The following is an 18,803-nucleotide window of genomic DNA, read 5'->3' on the forward strand; positions in this document are numbered from 1 at the left end:
GGTACTGAGGAAAGATTTAATTTCAAATTTTTCTGTAAAGTACCACCAGCATCGCTCCAGCGATGCCTGATCCAGCACTGGGGAAAGCCGCAAGTGTGACACTGTGACTGCCATTCCACAGGCTTGGGAACCATCAGGGTTTTTTTTCTGGTTGTTGGAGAAAATCCCCCTCTGCTAAGATGCTTGGGCATCCCCTTGGCAGTCTGTCCCCACCACCGGGATTGTCTCTTCCTGGGGGACACAGCCTAGATTCTATCCCAGCACATGGGCTGGCAGACGTGGTGACCCCCAATTCTGGCTGGAATCCATCAGCCCCCAACAGACCCCGGCCTGGGATCTGGGCACGCCGAGCTCCATGCACAGTCTGGCTGTATCCTGCCAAGCTCTGCCTGGGACACAGCCCTCCCTTCTCCTGGTCCCCACGGGCTCATCCCATGGCCAGAGCAGCAAAATCCAGGCCTGGCTCCCGCTGGCATCATAAATATCCGGGACTCGGGGAGGGAGCAGCGCTGCCCGGGATGGGGGTGCCTGGGTGTGGTGAATCCCAGCGGTACTGATCGGGGGGACTCGCTGGGTGCAGGGTGGAGGGTGGGAGGGCTCGGTGCTGCCGTGGCGCTGTCCACCGGGACGTGCAATGAGTTGTGCAGAGAACGGCCGGGGGAGGGACGGGGCTGCGTGTGCTGACTGAGTGTGTATGTGTGTGTGAGAGAGAGACATTTATAGATCACGTGTGAAACTTGATCTCCCCGCAGTGGACTCAGAGGAAAGAAAAAAGATAGAAGTATTGTTTTTAAAAAGATTTTTTTCCTTTGTTTTTCTTTTCTTTTTTTTTTTTTTTTTTTTTTTTTTTGTTTTTGTTTTTGTTTTTTTTTTTTTTCTTCCTTTATTTTTATTTTTTTCCTCCTCTCTCCCCCTGCGAGGGCTGGCGATAAAAGGCCGGGGCGGCCAGCGGCGACTCAGAGGGAGGAAATGCCGAAATCGCCGCGGCTGGACGCGGCGGCGAGCGCCCACTGACCCATCCCGGCACGGAGCGCGCTGCCGGCGCATCCCCCGCCGCGGCACCCCGGTCCCGCGGGGACCCCCGCACCATGCGGGCGCTCAGCCTCGGCCTCGTGGCGCTGACCTGTGCCACGACGGCTCTGTGCGCTGCCGGAGCCCAGCGCAGGGCTCTGGAGGGCGGCGGCCGCCGGCGCTACCACCGCGTGCAGCACGGCCGCTGCAGCTACACCTTCGTGCTGCCCGAGGCCGAGCCTCTGCCCTGCCCCGCAGCCCCCGCTGCTGCCCCCGGCCCCGCCAACGCGCTGCTGCAGCGGGACTCGCCCGCTGGCACCGCCGGGCACGGAGCTGCCCAGCGGCTGCTGCACCTCGAGAGGATCCTGGAGAACAGCACCCAGTGGCTGCTGAAGGTAGGGTGTAGGATATGGGGTGCGGGATGTGGGGGGGACAAGCAATGGATCTGTGTCCAGCGCCCACTCATGCAGCATCCTTGTGGCACAGCTGTGGGCACTGGGACCTGTGCCCACCTGAGCATCCAGGTCAGCATTTCTCTGCAGGTGTGCATGAAGGGGGTGTGTGCTGCAGGTTCTGTGGTGGCTGCAGCTCACGGGTGCTGCAGATCACTCACCCAAGATCATTTCCCATTGAGGCTCTGTTCCCTGTCCATCCTTGCCATAGGGCTCCTCATGGTCCTGGCTGAGTTAGCCACGCCAAACATCTCTTGGGGATCAGCATTCCAGGTTCTGGGCAAGGAAACTGGGAAGGGGTTTGGACAATGGTAGGGTGAGGGTCCCAAGGGCAGAGGCCAGCAAAATCTCTCCAGCTTAATTTTCCTTCTTATAGGCTTTGCAAAAGCTCCCAGCACTTGGTGAGACTTTGTGTGGCACCCATGGCTCCTGGGTGGCCTATGGGTGGTGCAGGGTGGGAGCAGTGGGGTGCCACATAAGAAGGGCTGTGCACCCACAGGGTTGCCACCCTCGGCCCCCACTGGCTCACCCCATCCCCAATGCCTGAGGCAGGAAGCAGCATTTCCTTCCTGGAGCCCCCAGCAGCTGAGTGCGGCCGCCTGCCTCAGACCCCAGAATAGCTCATCCCAAGGGACACATCCCTCGGGGGCCCTGAACCCCACAGCCTCTGCCAGGAACAGTGGGTACCTGCACTGATAAGAGGGGAAGCAGCTTGTCCCTGACCCAGCAGAGCCACATGCATGTCCTGTGGTGTCCTACCGGGCTGCAGTGGGACCTGTGTGCCTCTGCACACCCATTTCCTGGGTGATGTCCCTTTGCCAAGCCCCTGAAGCACTCAGGGATCAGGATGGGGCCAACACACTGAGCGGAGGTCCTGGGGATGGCCTGTGCCAGCCACACTGCTTGGGTAGCCACCCTAGCTGTGGGGAACAGTGCAGGCAGCAGGGACGTGCAGGACGTTGTTCCTTGTCCCCTCAGCCATCCTAGAGAACAAATTCCTCAAGAGCTAGGAAAACACTGAACCGTGGCTCTGCTGGAAGCCAGCCCAGAGTGTTACACAGGGGTCAGCAGGGCCAATGACAACCTGGCTGGTGGCACCGAATCTGTCACTGTGGAACCTGCTGGGTCTGCTGCATGCACACTAATCCTGGGGTCCCTGTGCCCTGGAGTCCCTCTGCCCTCAGCTCTCTGCCTTGGTGTCCCTGTGCTCTGGTGTCTTTGTGCCCTGTGTGCCCAGGCCAGCACTGAGCTTCCCTCGGGATGAGGGCAGCCTTTGTATGGCCAAGCAAGGTGAGGACCAGGGTCCTACCACAGAGGGAGCAGACAGCCACAGGCAGGGTGGGACTGCACATCTGGGCAGCTGTGGGCAGCCCCACACAGCCCCAAGGAGCACAAGACAGTGGAGCACTGGGCAGCCAATACCCCATTTCTTCCCCATCCCCATTCTGTTCTATCCATCTATCCCATCACAACAATCCCATCCCATCCCGTCCCGCCCCATCCTGCAGCATGGCTCTCTCCTTTTAGAGTCAGCTTGCAGCTATGTTTTTTGCTGTTGTTCCTCAGCTTCCCAAATTTCAGCAGAGCTGCTCAAGAACGCTTGTTTTGGTCAGACTCCAACCCTGAACAAACAAACGAGGGCTCAAAAGAGGCATTGGGCTCAGGAACAGATCGTAAACAACGCTGCATCCCTGTCTGCTCTGCCCTGGCATTGGGAGCCCTGCAGGGTGCCGAGAAATCGGGAGGTCTCCTGGCACCCAAGAGGGTTCCTCAGAACCCCTCAGGCATCTCCAGCGCCTCCCCCAGGACCCCCATCCATGGCACTGGGGGGCTGGTGCACCCTCCCCACTCAGCACCCCTTGGTGGGGACATGGCGAGGACCCAGCACACAAGGACACATCAGCTGCCTCCATCTCAGGAGGAATTAATTTTAGTTCAAACATAAACACTTGATGGTGCCGCTGGGTCTAGGGGGACTTGGGGTGGGATGGGGTCTCCAGCAGGGCAGTGGCATTTTGGCAGCTCTGAGGTGCCTGAGGCATGGGGGTCAATGCTGCTCACCCTGGGATGTGTGCAGCGGTGCGGGCAGCAGGTGAAGGGTTTTCCACCCACCTGTGACTCAAGGATTCCTGAGCCAGTGCTTGTGAAATGTTTAGAAATGCCAGGGCAGGATAGGAACTGGGACATAGGGGAAGGATGTAGCTGCAAGAAGGATGATCCAGCTGTGGGCAATGGGATCCCAGCAAGGGACAGCGAGTGGCAGAGTTTCCTCCTGCTTCACAGTGATGTTTTGGGGTGACCAAAACAACACCACAGCTTTTCCTCCAGTGGCTCTGCCCTTACAGTGAAGAAATGAGTCTCTGAGACCAGGAGAGCCCAGCTCACATCAGCACCCATGAGATGAAGGAGGGGGGATCCCGGATACCCTGTCCTTGGCACAGAGCCTGTCCCACTTGTGTCCCCTATGCCAGACATGCCTGGGGACACTGTGCCCCACTCCAGCTCCCAGGGAGCTGGACTCCAGGACTCCATCTCCTAGGCTCTCAGCCTTCCCTGTGCCAGCTTGACCTTTTCCATGGGTATGTTCTGCCCTCGGCTCACAGATATGTTTATTTTAAAAAAAAAAAAAAAAAGCAAGATTGAGAGGGAGAAAAGGCCTCCCCAAGCCCTGTGAAGCAACAAGATTAACGACGTGGTTAAAGGGAAACTCTCCAGCAATCCCTCAGCTTGTGGAAATGTTTTCCAGACGCGGCTCTCCGACCTTTCCCTGCTTCCTCCCTGTGAGCATGTTCCTGTGAGAGAAAATCCCCAGGGAAACGGGTGCAGGCGACGCTGGCTGGGATGGTCAGTCCTGGGACCTTCCTGCGCCGAGATCCCCCTGCCCCCCATGGATGCTCACAGTGGGGTGATGGTTTTGCCAATGCCTGGTGCAGAGGAGGAGGGAACAGTGAGATTTCGTCATGCCAAACAAGTGCAGAGCCCTGAGCCCTGGCCCTCTGCCGGCCCCACTCCCACGCTGAGTATCCCAACACTGCTGCCTGCCGTGGTGCTGAACATCCTGGTATTTCATGATGCCAAAATCCCAGCACTGCTGCCTGCCTACCACCGTGCCAAGTGTCCCAGCACGACTGCATTGCCACCATGGTGCACAACATCCCGGCATCACTGCCCAGAGAGCAGCATCCCAACCCTGCTGATTCTGACCCACAACCCCACAAGCTGCAGGGGGATGTGGGGCTCTGCCTGCGTTACTGGGGAGCTCAGGCAGGGAGCAGGATCTGGGCACTGCAGGGACAGCAGCATCTGTGGGATGCAGGGAGCTGGGCAGCCCCCGTCTCCCCTGCTCTCAGGGCTGCTTTCCCAGCGTGGGCGGCACTGTGGCCCCTTCCGCTCCCTGTGGCCCCCGCCGAGGGACCGTGCCCCCACCGAGGCCATCGCCCTGGGGAGGGGCTGGATGGGAACCTCATGGCGGAGCTGCCAGAAATAGCAAAGCCTTTGGGAAAGGCGGCTCCCCCGCGGGCTGGGAAAGCGGAAGCGTCATCTCAGCTGTGTCCGAGCTGTGCTCGCAGGCAGCTCCTTCCCAGCCCCGAGTACTTCCTCATGGTGCAGCAGCACCGGGTGCTGGACACCCACCTTCCCTGGCTGATGGTGTCCCCTCACCCTCCATATTCCCAGCCCTGGGAAACCAGTGGTTGGGGGCTGGCAGCTGATGCTAGTGCCAGTGGCAGCCACTCCTTGCCTGGCTGCTTGGCACAGGCCACCCTGGCTGGGCATCAGCCCCAGCTCGCCAGCACACCTGGGCACACAGAAGCCCGTGCCAGGCCCCAGCTGGTATCACAGCCCAGGAATCTTGGCAGCCTGTGCCTGAGGAGCCTCCCCTGCAGCAGCTCAGCTCGCTCTGTCCTCTGATAAGATTCTAAGGGCCCTGAGGTGGGTCAAGGCTTGTGGAGACACAGGGCTGTGCCTGGGGGCTGTGCCCAGTGGTGCCAGGCTCAGCTGGGATGCTGAGACAGGACCCAAAGAGGGGCCAGACTGACCTTCTGGATCCTCACTTCCCTGCACAGCTGGAGAGCTACATCCAGAGCAGCATGAGGCCGGAGATGGCGGAGCTGCAGCAGACAGCAGTGCAGAACCAGACAGCCACCATGCTGGAGATCGGCAGCTCCCTCCTGAACCGCAGCGCCGAGCAGAGCCGCAAGCTCACCGACGTGGAAGCCCAGGTATGGCACACGTGTCCCCACGTCCCCACCACCCTGAGGCCGTGGTGGGCGGCACAGTTTGTGTGCAGATACAAGTGATTCCCTGAGGTGACACAGGGTTTAGTGCACCGGTGGTGGAGGTAGAAGGGCTGTGTGCCAGCCTGGTGACAACACGGCTGTGGTGTGGCTCTGGCTGCTGGTGCCAAGACTCCCCTCTGCTCCTGAGGCAGGTGCTGAATCAGACATGGCGCATCGAGATGCAGCTCCAGGAGAATTCCCTGTCCACCACCAAGCTGGAGAAGCAGCTGCTGCTGCAGACCAATGAGATCCACAAGCTGCAGAACAGAAACAAGTAGGGGCTGGGGTGGCTCAGGGACCCCCACAGCCCTTGGACCCCACAGGGAGGCTGGTCTCTGCCACCTCAGACTTCACTTTGAGGGGGCTTGAACCCCTCCAGGTGCTGGCTGTGGTCCCTAGGGGGTTGCACAGCCCCAGCACGGCCACTGGGCTTTGGGTTCCCCTGGCTGGGCACATCCCAGAAGTGAGGGTACAACTCAGGGGGTGCAGCAGGGGATGGGGAGAGCAATGGGTCCCTGCCCACACGCTGGGACATGCTCTGCCACTCCATCACCGCTGCATCCCACTCCCAGCATCCTGGAGGTGCGGGTGCTGGAGATGGAAACAAAGCAGCAGGCGGAGCTGGCGGGGGCCCACTCGGAGAAGGAGAAGCTGCAGCGGCTGCTGAGCCGGCAGAGCGGCACCATCGAGGAGATGGAAAAGACGCTGCTGGCTGCCAGTGCCAACACCAGCCTGCTCCAGCGCCAGCAGCTCCAGCTCCTCCAGTCTGTCCAGAGCCTGGTACGCCTCGTCTCCCAGGGCAGAGGTGAGTGGGGTGTGCAGGCAATGTGGGGGCAGTGGGAAAGCTCCTCGTCCTCCCAGGAGCCTGCCAGGGTGCCCCTGTGGTCTGCTCAGCTTGAGTGACTTCACTTCAAAAATCATAGAATTATTCAAAGGTAGAATGATTTGGGTTGGAAAGGATCTTAAAGCTCATCTCATTCCAACACCCTGCTATGGGCAGGAACACCTTCCACTAGAAAATGATCCACTCATTGCAAGCTGTAATGCAAAGCACTCAAGCTGCAAGGAGCAGCTTGGAGCCCCAAGGGGTGGGTCCATAGCCTGATGCCATTCCCAGCCATGGCAAACCCCCAGGGGTTAGGCTGGCAGCAGCCGTGGTGGCACAGCTGCCTTGCCCAGCCCTCAGGAGATGGCACAGAAGGAAAAAATCTGTGAGCAGAAAGGCTTCCAAAGGGAGAGGGAAGAGCAGCAAAACCAGGCAGGGCTGCAGGGCCATCAGGGTTTCTGCCCTTCTCACTGTCCCTTCTGCCACAGCCATGTCAGCTGGGCAGGAGCAGCAATTCCAGGACTGTGCTGAGCTGCGCCGGGCAGGCATCCATGCCAGTGGCATCTACACCCTGCACATTGCCAACCTCAGTGAGCCCAAAAAGGTGAGCACAGTCCAGAGAGCACTTCCCTACAGCACCCCAAAGTGTTGCCCACCCAGTGCACATCAGATCCCTGTAGCTTGGCACATCCCTGGGCAGTTTCCCCACCCCAGCCAGCCTTGGGGGCTGCACAGGGGTGAAGGCAGCACCCACGGGATGAAAGCGCAACCTTCCAAATGCAGGTATAAAACTGATTTTAAAGGCACCCTGACCTATAAACACCAGACCCCAGCCCTTGCCTGTGGCCATGGAGGGCGGAGAGACCCCTCAGCCAGGCACTGGGCACTGCACGCCCTCATCAGCCCCTCAGCAGCTCTAGCACCCACTGCCCAGCCTAGGAGGGACACACCTGGCCACCCACTCCAAGCCATCCCCCAGCGTGCCCCTCATTCCCCTTGCAGGCATACTGTGACATGGAGACAGACCGAGGGGGCTGGACCATCATCCAGCTTCGTGCCAACGGCAGCCTCAGCTTCCAGAGGAGCTGGAGGGAATACAAGCAGGTGTGTGCCTGACCGGGGAGGGTGACACCCTGGAGGCACCCCAGGCACTCTGAACTCACCCACCCTGCTGCTCCACAGGGCTTTGGGGACGCGTCAGGGGAGTACTGGCTGGGGAATGAGGCCGTGCACCTGCTGACGAGCCGGGTGCCCTACGCCCTGCGGGTGGAGCTGCAGGACTGGGAGGGCAGCCAGGTGTATGCCCACTACGGGAAATTCCAGCTGGGCAGTGAGCGGCAGTTTTACAGGTAGGGGAGAGGCACTGTGGGAACAGCCACCCAGCACTCCCCATCTCTGACTGTCCCCAAGCCCTGTGCCCGGGGGAAGGCCTGGGTGTGGTGCCCCAGGGAGGTGCAGGATCACCTGGGGCTTCACTGGGTTGTCCTGGTGTTGTTATGTCAGGTGCCAGGCACATTGCTGTGACAATTTCATCTCTCCCTGGGCTCCTGAGAAGTAGAATTTTAATGTATAAAATTGCATTAAGGCAGTGAGATTTGCCATCCCAGTGGGAGCAACTTGCACTGAGGCTCTTTGTTTGGGCAAGGGAGGTGACACAGCTGTGGCCACCAGGCATTCCCAGGGGTGTTGGGCATCCCCAGTATCCTCCATCCAGGGAGGGATGCTGTGCTTCTAATGCTCAGCATGCCATGATCATGTGCTCCTGGCCATGGGCAGGAGGGTGGAAAGCAGCTGGGGGCCTTCAGTGCTGGGCTGGAGGTAGAACCCAGACATCACCTGCACCATCTATTCTATGCATGAACTGAGCTGAGCCCCAGCAAGGGTCCTCTCTGCCCCAGCATACCACAATCTCCTTTCTTGGGGAACAAGGACAGGAGGCCAAGCTGGAATTGCAGGATCTCTGCCCACATTCCTCTGTGCTGTGTTCAGCTCATGGCAGCCCCTGAGCAGTGCTGGGGGCTCTGTGACCCCCAGTGTCACCGGCAGTGACAGTGGCTGTGTTCCTGCTGGGCACAGGCTGTCACTGCAGGACTACAGTGGCACGGCTGGGCACCAGAGTGGCCTGGCACTGCAGGGCACCCAATTCAGCACCCGTGACGCCGACAATGACAACTGTCTCTGCAAGTGTGCCCAGATGCTCTCGGGAGGTGAGTGGAGCAGGGGGACACCCCCATACAGCACTCGTGGGTGCCAGCCTGTGGTGTCACCTTCCCACCCTGCTCCCTTCCCACAGGATGGTGGTTTGATGCCTGTGGCCTCTCCAACCTGAATGGCATCTACTACCCGGCCCGGAACAACATCCGCAAGCTCAACGGCATCCGCTGGCATCACTTCCAGGGGCCCAGCTACTCCCTGAAGGGCACCCGCATGATGATCCGACCCAGCAGCTTCTAACAGCACTGAGAGAGGAGGGACAAGGGATGGTTGGGGGCAGCTGAGATGCCCCAGCTGCTGCAGGGAACCTTTGCCATGAGTTATATTTTTTTACTCTTGTTTATCCCATTTTTCAGAAGTCTGCAGTGTCACCATGGCCATGCTGGAGGAACTGTGGGCAGGGGTGAAGGGCACTGCAGGAGCTGGAGCTGCAGAAGCTGGAGTGGGACAAAGCCAGACCTGCCAAAGTGGGCTACAACATATGGAAACCCTCTGATCTCACCTCAGTTTCTCTCCCCAAATTTGGGGACAGGGCTCCAAGACTCCCCCCAGTGATGGGGCTCTGAGACCCCCTGGGACCATGTGCATTCAGAGGGACCTCAGACATGATGATTTGCCTTTTCACTGATTTTGGATATTATAAATCCCCCACCATCCCACTTTGCTGCAGGATTAGAGGAGTGGGACAGGAATCCTGATAAGCATGGGGGCTGGTGGTGTCCCTCCTTCCCCTTTTGTCCAGACACAGCTATGCAGGCAGCCACAGGCTGTCCCCTTCCAAGCATGGCTGCAGCCACTGTCCCCATTTATGGCAGGACAGGCACTGTTCCTCACAGAATGGAGCTGAATTTCTCCAGCTCTCAGAGAAGACAGGAAGAGCAGGGCTTGTCCTTGGGGACCTTCATGGGGACCAGTCCTGGGATGGCCAGTGGCCCAGTTCTGCAAGACAGAGACAGAGCAGACACAGTACTGGCAGGGCCCCAGGATTGTCAGGAAGGGGCTGGGGGGTCGTGGCTGGGGAGGGGGCTGTGGGTTGAAGGGGCTGAGAGGCGGGGGGTGGTGGGTGCTGGCACCGACACCGGCTGTGCACACAGCACAGGGGGGGCTCCTGCTGCCTGCCCTCATCACTGTCCCGAGGCACCCGCTAATTAACGCTGATTAAAGCACGTGATGTTGGCGCTTTCAGAAGATGCTCATCAGTGGGGAATAATTAAAAAATGGAAAATACGGGGGGCGGTGCTGCCGGTTTTCCTTCTGTCCTGGCTGCCTGCCTGCACCTCCTGCCTGCACATGGGGAACCCGTGGGGAATCTCAGCACAGAGGGTGAGGGTGATGGACATTTCCCCGGCTGTCCCTCCTCCCTGGAAATAACTGATGGGCTCAGCTGCGCTCCCCACGAAACCAGAGCCACCAGGAAGCAGCTGCCAGGGAAAGTGATAGGGAGCATGGGGCTGTCCTGCTGTCCCCAGCAGGGACATACAATGGGGGAGACATTCTGGGGGGGACACGTGTGTCTGAACACATCTGTGCTGGGGTTTCATGCTGGCAGTCCCATGGGTGGGGATCAGATGGAGTCTCCTGGTTGGGGAACAAGGCTGCTGTGTGTGCATCTGTGTGCACATGGACACACTGCCACACACACATCCTGCATGCACAGGATCATGCACGCACACATGAGCACACAGAGCTTTGGATGGCCGTGTCAGGTCCCATTTATGCAGGGCATGGGACACCAGAGCCACACCAAGGACTGACAGCACCTAAGGGACATGTGGCTGCTCAGCCCTTGCCTGGCTGGAGACTGAAGGGCCCCCCTCTTCTCCTTAGCAATAGAAATAAATTTAGACCAAGCCCTGGGACACACCACGCTGAGGAATCCAGCAGCACAGCCGGTCCCAGCCACCAGAGAGGATCTGGTTCCCTCAGAGATTTCCCCAAGGGCAAAGCCTGTCCCCAAGCAATTGCCCAGGGTCCCTGTCACCCTCTGGTTTCCGGGGTGTTTTCCTTGGGGAGGCACCCAGTGCCCCATGTGCCGTCATTAAGGATCCCCTGTGTGTGCATGTCCTGCCCAGAGCACTTCATCAGCCTGACTCACAGCCAGATGCCATCCCTGTGTCCCATCACCACATCCTGATACCACATCCTGCCCTCCACATTCCCAGCAGCTGGACCTGACAGTACCCCAGCAGGAGTCAGATGGATCCTGCACCCCAAGCAGGAGATCTGGGTGAACACACAACAGTGCAGGAATCAAGCTGTGCTGGTAAGCTCCTCTTTATGACAGCTTTTCTGGAGACCCCAAGTGCTGGATGGAAGCCCCAGTCAAGGGGCCCATGGTGCTGCCTTGGCCAGCAGCTGCTGAGGGGGCTGGCACCAAAGAGAGGCAGTGGCAGGCTCAGGGTCCAGGTAGAGTCCCTGGGTGCATGTGCTTGCTGGTGGCTTTAATGTCACCTTCTCCAGCAGATTCCTGCCTGCATGGGACACACCAGGAGCACAGGGACCACAGGGCAGACGTGGCACCTGAGGTGCAGGGAGGGCTGCAGTGCCACGGGAGGCTGGCCTGGGAGAGCACACAGGCGCTTTTCATCTTCAAAGCGCTCCCTGTGCCAGCTTTCATCCCAGCCCACCTGGGAGGTCTCTGCTATTGCCGCCCCCATCTCCCAGTTTGTGGAGTCTGGGACCTGGCCAAGCTTTGCAGGAGTGAGGGAAGGAGGCATGGGAGCGTGCATGGCACAGAGGGGAATCCCAACAGTTGGGGCTCTGCCGGGACCTGCCAGACCCAACCACCGCCCTGCAGTGCCCGCCGGGCCCCGCGCTGGCACACTGCAGCATGGAACCCGTGGTTCCCTTCCAGCACCCATCCCCTCAGCACCCACAGCCCTGCAGAGCTACAGGCACCCCAAGAGTCCCTGTCCCATCCCAACCTCCACCACCCTAAGAGACAACACACAGCCTCCAAAACACAGGCATTTAATAAAACTGGCTGCATTATAATTATTATTATTTACAGATCAAACATAAGAAAAAGAGTAGAAAATAAGAATTGTTGTCTTCATAAATACCAGGCCCAGCATGGTGGGGAATTCGTGCCCACTGGCAGCTGGGGAGGGGAACACAGGCACCCGCAGACACTTACACACACAGACACACAGCTCTGGGCAGCTTGAAGCAAGGGGTCAGGTTTCCCCCTCACCCCTCAAAGCACCAGGCTTTTCTTCAGCAATAGGATGGGACCACCAGGATGTGGCCACCACCCCAGGCACTAGGACCCCTTCCATGTAGGCTGCAAGGGAGCAGCTCCTTCACTAGTGCAGCATTCCTTCTCCATGCAAGAGATAACCAGCACCTTGCACCCCACCCCAAGAAGCAGGACAGGCAGGAGCTGCCAGCAGTGCAGGCAGGACAGCCACACATGAGGCCCTGTGGGTGTTGAGGACCAGCCACACACCCAGGGACACGTGTCCTCTGCCTTCCCAGGGGTTTGCAGGGACCTGGCTCTCCAGTGCTGCCACAGGGGCCTGACAATGGATCCCTGGCCACCACATCAGGCCAGTGATGCTGTGGCACAGCAGGGCTGAGTTCAAGGGTCCTATCACCACCAAGAGGTCCCTGCACTTTGTCCCCATCCAGCACTGCCCACTTGTGAGCAATCTGTCCCCGATGCCTGCTGTGGCACTGCTACACATCCGAGACCTGCTGGGGCTCCCTGGCCTGGCGCAGCCCGTAGAGCCACTTGATGACACGGGCGTTGCGCTCGATGATAGAGATGCCGTAGGGCACTCGCTCCGCCGGCCGTCCCTCCGGCGTGGCAGCGCTGGGCGGCGAGTGGCCGCCCTCCGAGCTGGCCGTGCTCACGCTGTGGAACTTGAGGGACACGATGTCGGAGCTGGCACGGGCGAAGCGCTCAGCCCCCATGTCCTGCATCTCCTCGGGGTCAAGGCCGCAGTAGTTGAAGAAGCGCTCCAGGTCGGCGGTGGCCCTCGAGAGCCGGTCGCTCAGGTCCGACTTGGAGCGGTGCAGCAGCGGCTGCCGGCGGGCGCTCTCGGGCCGGGCGGGTGAGCTCCGGGACGGGGTCACAGGCAGCCCACCTGCGACGGGGGATGCTGGCAGCGGCGTCACTGGGCTCCGCGGAGCTCCACAGGGACGGACGTCCACCCTCCGCACGGCCACACTGCCGGGGGGCTTGGTGGTGGCCGGGCTCTCCGGTGGCTTGACAGCCCCCTCCACAGCTGGCGCTTCCGCCCGCCACCTGCACTCCCTGCCCAGCGAGGTCTCCGCCTTAGGGAAGGGGCTGTCACACAGGTTGATGAGGTTGTTGAGGATCTCCAGGTCAAGGGAGGTCTTCGGGCTGGCAGCATCGGCGCGGCGTGGCCCCGGGGGAGCCCTGCGGCTGGGGGTGAGCACCACCCGGCGAACCCCGGGGGTGAAGAGGGGCTGCTTGAGCAGCAGCGGCTTCACCGGCTCCTGCCTGGTGCTCACGACCTTCTGGCTCTTCACGTACTTGGCCTTGTCGGCCTCCAGCCTCTCCACCGCGCTGGGCTTGCCGGCCCCCGGCTCGGCGTGCCGGCGGAAATACGCGGGCCCTTTGCGGAGGATACGGACGGGCATGGCCGAGGTGAAAGGCGCCGTCACCGTCACCCCCTTCATGGTGTCACCGGCTTGCAGCGCCTCGACGGGCATCCTCCGTGCCGGCACCGGGACACGGCTGGGCGGCCGCCACGGGCAGCGAGGGGCTCAGGGCTGCGAAGAGGGGCCGGAGTGAGAACGGCGGCGATGCTGCCCCTGCCCGCGCCTCGGCCCCACGGCAGACAAAGACAGCCTGGGCTGTGCGGCACCACACTCGCTGCGCCCCCGGCTCCGCTGCCTATTTGAAGGCGGTCACCACGCCTCCGCCGAGCCTCCCTGACAAGTGGCCCGGCCAATCCGCGCCGCACGCCTGCTTCAAACCGCACCGGGGCCAATAGCACCGGCGGGGAGGGTGCCCCGGTCCCGGCCAGGGGGACCCTGGAGAGAAAGTGAGGGCGGAGAGAGGCCAAGCACCCCTCACCGATGCTCTGCCCAAGTCCCAGGTGCCGGGGGTGCATCGCCCGCATCAAGGGGTGCATTACATGTGCCCATCGTCCATGCTCAGGGGTGCACTGCCCACGTCCAGGGGGGCATTTCCTTCACCCAGGCGTGCATCACCTACTCCCAGGGGAGCACTGATTGCTCCCAGGGGTGCCTCACCTACAGCCCTGCATGACCCATGCCTAGGAGTGCATTGCCTGCTCCCAGGCGTGCATCCCCCATGGCCAAGGTTCCATCACCCACCACCCTGCCGGGCTGGTGGATTCAGTGCTCCACTCCCTCTGCTGCTCCCTCAAGTCTCGGTCCTCTTGCAAAGCTCCGGCACTGCTCCCAGGGTCCCTGCTCTCATCCTGGAACTCGTCGGAAAATACGTGGAGTACGCGGGGGTTTCCACTCGTGCTTCCCCGGCCCCGGTGCGCTCGGGCAGCATGAGGCCCAGTGCACCCCGTGTCCTTGGGTCCCTGCCAACCTCAACAAGCGCAGCCGCCACAACGGTCGCGCAGAGGCACCAGCCCGCCCACAGCGAAAAGGGCGGGGAGGGCACCCAAACCAGCCCTACACCCTTCTGCAGACCCCTGACCAGAGGTGGGCACACCCAGAGTAGGCCAAATACCCAGGGCTGCTCAGCAGTGACAGGCCACATAGGAGCATGTGTGGGTCAGACCCCCTCCCTCAACCCCTTTCCCAAGTCGCTCTGAGATTCCTCCTGAGGGTCCCCATTTGAGCCACTAATGAGCCCGGGGATGTGACAGCAAGTCCCAGCACTCACCAGGTGCAGTGGTGGGCAGGGCGGGGCCCGCTGTGCTGTGGCCTCACTCGCTCCCGTGGCAGCCCCGAGCAGGCAGCTGCCACCGCCAGCCGCTCACCTGCGTGTACAAACTTCCTGGGAGCAGCCCAGTGCCTGTCCCAGCACTGACCGCCGGCGGCAGGAAGCAGTCCTGGCACCCAAAGCCCCGCCGAGCTGGAGCTCAGCAATGTCTGCACTCCCTACCAGCCCACGGGTGCCAGATTCCCCAGAATCTGGACCTCAGCAGGATCCCTGCACAGCACACGGTGCATCCCCCTGACACGCTGTGACAGACGAGTGGCCGTGGGGGAGGCTGGCTGCCCCTCTCCCCGTCCTTGTTCTCTGCCTGGGGGGACATGCTGCCTCCTGACCTGGAAAATGTCTGCAGGGGGGCGGCCAGGCGTGGCGACAGCTGGGAGCGGTCCCAGCACCGGTACAGATCCTCCTGCCTCCTCCCCGGGGCAGCTTTCTGCACCCCTCTGCCCGACCCCTCGGGTCCAGTGCTGCCTAGCCCCTGTGCCAATGGTCAGCGTCAGTGCCCTTGTACCTGTGCCCAGCACAGGGAGGCCTCCCCGGTTCAGCACTGGGGTGCAAAAGTGTCCCCCAGACAAGGCAAAGCGGGAAAATGTCCCCTTGACAGGCACTGAAGCTCAGCCTTGCACCAGACGCTCAGCCAAGCCACAGAGGATATGGCTGTCCAAGTGCAGGGACAGGGACACGGAAGCCCCAGCACAGCCGCCAGTGACCGGCGTGGGGTCCCCTCCCCAGCACGGACAGCCCGGCCGGGTACAGCCTGCTGCTCCACATTCCTGCTGAGCCACTGTGCTGGCACGGCCACACGGAGCTGGGCTGCACAGAGCCAAGCTGCGCCGAGCAGAGCCGCCCTCCGAACAGCCCCAAAAAACACGGCAACATAATCCATGCCCCAAATCCAGCTGGAGTGTGGGGGATCTCAGATCTGGGCATTGCCCAGTGTGGCCCCAGCTCCTCTCCCTCCTGGGGTGGGCGCTTCAGCCAGGCTCACATGGCACACCAGGTCACCTCCTGCCTAGAGGAGCTGCTCCAGAGGTACACGGTTGTGACCCCTTCACCGGGCTCACCCAGCCCCATTCTGCTGGCACTGGACCAGCACCTCCCCTGCCACCCACCTGGATCGGCCCTGTAGCGTGGGAGCCTCCTCAGCACGGATCAGCTGCCACACTTCTCTCTGCCCTCTTCCCGAGGGTGTCCCGACGGTGTCCTGATGCTCCCACGCCTCCTGCTCCCCAGGCACGTCCTCCCCGTCTCCCGGCGCGATGGTGGCTGCAGGGTGCTGGAGCGGTTCTGCATGCGGCGGCTGCTGCTCGCTGAGTCAGCGCCGGGCGAGGACGCCCTCCGAGGCAACTCAGCGCTCACATGGGATGGAAACCACGGGGCATTCCTCCATGCCGGGCTGCGTCACGCAGTGTGACGGTGCCCTGTGACGTCCCGGGTGCCGGTTCAGCCCGCGGTTCCGGCTGGGCAGTCTGGATGCACACACAGCCCGAGTTTCTCGCACTGACAAAGCCAAAATGCTTCTGGATGTCTCTGCTTGCTGTGGGCAGACGGTCCTGGTACTGGGTTAGGGCTTCAGGGACACAGGAGAAGTTCCCAGCCTTCCTGGGGGCTGGGCAGATTCCCTCATATCACTGGTATGGCTAGTTGGCAGGGCCTGCTTTGATTTGGAAATCTCACCTTGTTTCCACAGGCACCCAGCAGCAATAATCTCCAAAATGCAGGAAAACAAACTGGATAATAGGAAGGGAGGTGACAGACTGGAACAGGGTCACCAAGCTTGCAGCTACCTGGACCTGCTGGCCTGAACCCAGCCCCAGGGTGGCTCCTATCCCATGGTATAGGCATCTCTGTTCAGCTCTGTACAGAAGGAACGAGCATTTGGCTCAAACTATGGAGCTCAGTAACAGCCCTGCCTTGTTCAAACGGCTCCTGGAGCAAGACAAGGAGCTGGTGGAGGGAGAAGGGCCAAGGAAAGCACACAGTCAGGGAGCCAGAGGGCTGCCCTGAGCCCAGATCCACACAACGGGCTATTCTGGAAAATCCCAGTTGTAGGCAAGGGCAGAGCCCGCAGGCTGCGCCCCCCACAGCTGCCGAGGCTGTGCGGGTGCAGGCAGGAGCTGCAGGAGCTGCTCGGGCACGTCTGGCCCGTTGGAGCGGGGCGTTGGATCCCGGCAGCGCCCCAAGCCTCGCCCTCCCTCGGAGCATCCCGGGACATGCTCTGGGAGGGCAGCTCCTGCAGGAATGCTTCCCCAGCACCCGGAGCAGCGTCCCCACCGCTGCTCCAGGAACACGTGGATGGTTTGTGTTTGTGAACAGAGGGACAATCAGAGGCTGTCAGTACCTTTGTTCTCACCTTCTACAGACACCCTCGTGCCACTGCGAGGACCTCCTGGGTGCTAAATTAAGCTGCCAGCGAGCAGAAAACAGAAAACAGTGGCTAATTCCCCACCCCCCCCTCCCCCCGAAGTGTTGGGCGGAGGCAGCTATGGCAACACCTGCCAAGATGCAGGGCTGGGGCTCGACAGTGTGGGCACCCCCACGCAGAGGCACCCCCAGAGCTCCGAGGTCCCCAACCTCTTCATCTTGGGTGTTAACTCTTAGTTTTATTCCAGCTTGTTGCCGTGCCCTGACCCAGGATAAACTGCCTCGGTTTCCCCAGGAAGAGCTGTACAGAGCCACTCCAGAAGGAACATGGGGACAGAATGGGGATGCACCCAGCTTCACTCCATTCCCTGTGGGCAGAGGGAATGATGCTGCCTGCACCCGGATTTTCACACTCGGTCTCTGCTCAGGGATCTGGGAGACAGGGAGGTGACAGATGGGGACATGCTGGGCACGAGGCCTTTGTCTGGCCGGTGGTGGCGGCGGCACAGACCCGCAGATGGCGGCTGCCGTGGGGCCGTGGCCGCAGCCCATGGCCAGGCGAGCACTGGGCCCTGGGGATCCGGCCCTTTTGTTGGGGTCTCACCTCCAGCAGTGGCCCCTTCCCGGCTGCCCCCCACCAGCCCTTCCACTTTCAACTTGACCTGTTCCTTTCACATGGAAATGGAATGCAAATAGGGCTGGGGCTGCCAGGGTCCAGACCGAGACCTGTCAGCAGGTCCCCAAGTCTGGGGGTCGTACCCTCTCAAATAAGGTGGAGAGTAGTCTCTGGAGTGAGGGGGTCCCCTTGTCCCCCAGCAATGGAGCAGCAGACACCCTCTGCCTAAGCACATCCCCACTGCTCACACATGGAAGGTATTAGGGGATGGGTATCACTAGGGCTGAGCTCAAGGACAGACCCCCCTGCTTTTCTGGGCTGCCAATCTTTCCACGCCTTCCTGCCACCCTGTCACCCCCACGGCATGAGCAGTGTGCCCACCCTGGGGATCCCTGCTGCACCCCCTGGCATGAGCTGGCTGCAGTTGGGATGGGCTCCTCATCTGCCACACCTGGCTGGGTGAGGAGGGGGCTTCGGAGAGGGATGGTCACCACAGCCCAGCAAAGTCCCGCAGGCAGGGACCACTCGGCTACCAAATGTTGCCATCTGCTCCGGAGGCTTCGCTCGCATCTGCCGGGGGTGCGGAGGGGCGAGGGGCCGGGGGACCGGGAGTTCAGCTGCGAGCCTGGAAGGGGGCGGAGAAGGCACAGGCAGGGCAAGCAGCACGCGTCGGGCGGATTTGGGTGAGTAGCGTGAAGGGGCAACACGGCACCACACCCAGCACCCCCTCGAACTGCCTGTGCCCCGTAGGCATTCGCCCTTGGGAAGGGTCTCATTGCCGGCTGAGCCGCCCCTTTGTACCGACAAATCAAACACAGGACAATTGCCGTCCCCTCCCCGTCCCCATACCCATGGACACACAATGACCTCAGCTGCCCCAAGCCCCCTGCGCCTCGTTTCCCCAGCACCTCGCACCTGTTCCCCACTTTCCAGGTCCCCTGGGGTCCTGTACGGGTTTGACTGTGGTAGAGGTCATTTTGTCCATAGGAACCAGGGCGGGACTGTTTTGGAGTTGTGCTGAAAGCAGTGCTGATAAGCCAGGAGTGTCCGATCATGGCTGAGGCACGCTCACAGAGCCCCAAGGACTTTTCTGCTCCTCCCGCTGCCCAACCAGCGAGTGAGAGCGCATAGATTCGGAGGGGACGTGGATGGG

At 61.1% G+C, this 18,803-nt stretch overlaps 2 protein-coding genes across 4 annotated transcripts; one reads left to right on the forward strand and one right to left on the reverse strand.

Moving 5' to 3' along the window:
• Nucleotides 1-459: 459 nt before the first annotated feature.
• On the forward strand, nucleotides 460-10,008 carry ANGPT4 (angiopoietin 4). 2 transcript variants are annotated; one of them, XM_056507360.1, is made up of 10 exons: nucleotides 460-550; nucleotides 921-1,406; nucleotides 5,528-5,683; nucleotides 5,893-6,014; nucleotides 6,313-6,545; nucleotides 7,055-7,170; nucleotides 7,569-7,670; nucleotides 7,749-7,915; nucleotides 8,643-8,773; nucleotides 8,860-10,008. In XM_056507360.1, exons 2-10 carry the CDS (start codon nucleotides 1,089-1,091, stop codon nucleotides 9,018-9,020), a joined length of 1,506 nt encoding a protein of 501 aa, XP_056363335.1. In that variant the 5' UTR covers nucleotides 460-550; nucleotides 921-1,088; the 3' UTR covers nucleotides 9,021-10,008. The 2 variants fall into 2 exon arrangements, with proteins under 2 accessions (XP_056363335.1, XP_056363334.1); XM_056507359.1 differs by lacking the exon at nucleotides 460-550 and adding an exon at nucleotides 637-781.
• Nucleotides 10,009-11,734: 1,726 nt separating this feature from the next.
• Nucleotides 11,735-18,455, reverse strand: FAM110A (family with sequence similarity 110 member A). 2 transcript variants are annotated; one of them, XM_056507364.1, is made up of 2 exons: nucleotides 15,783-18,455; nucleotides 11,735-13,520 (listed from the first exon to the last, which is right to left on the reverse strand). In XM_056507364.1, the coding sequence occupies exon 2, from the start codon at nucleotides 13,458-13,460 to the stop codon at nucleotides 12,459-12,461; it is 1,002 nt and encodes a 333-aa protein (XP_056363339.1). In that variant the 5' UTR covers nucleotides 13,461-13,520; nucleotides 15,783-18,455; the 3' UTR covers nucleotides 11,735-12,458. The 2 variants fall into 2 exon arrangements, with proteins under 2 accessions (XP_056363339.1, XP_056363340.1); XM_056507365.1 differs by lacking the exon at nucleotides 15,783-18,455 and adding an exon at nucleotides 14,617-15,434.
• Between the last annotated feature and the right edge of the window lie 348 nt (nucleotides 18,456-18,803).

This window comes from Oenanthe melanoleuca, chromosome 20 (genome assembly GCF_029582105.1).
Source record: "Oenanthe melanoleuca isolate GR-GAL-2019-014 chromosome 20, OMel1.0, whole genome shotgun sequence".
In the NCBI taxonomy this organism is placed as follows: domain Eukaryota; kingdom Metazoa; phylum Chordata; class Aves; order Passeriformes; family Muscicapidae; genus Oenanthe; species Oenanthe melanoleuca.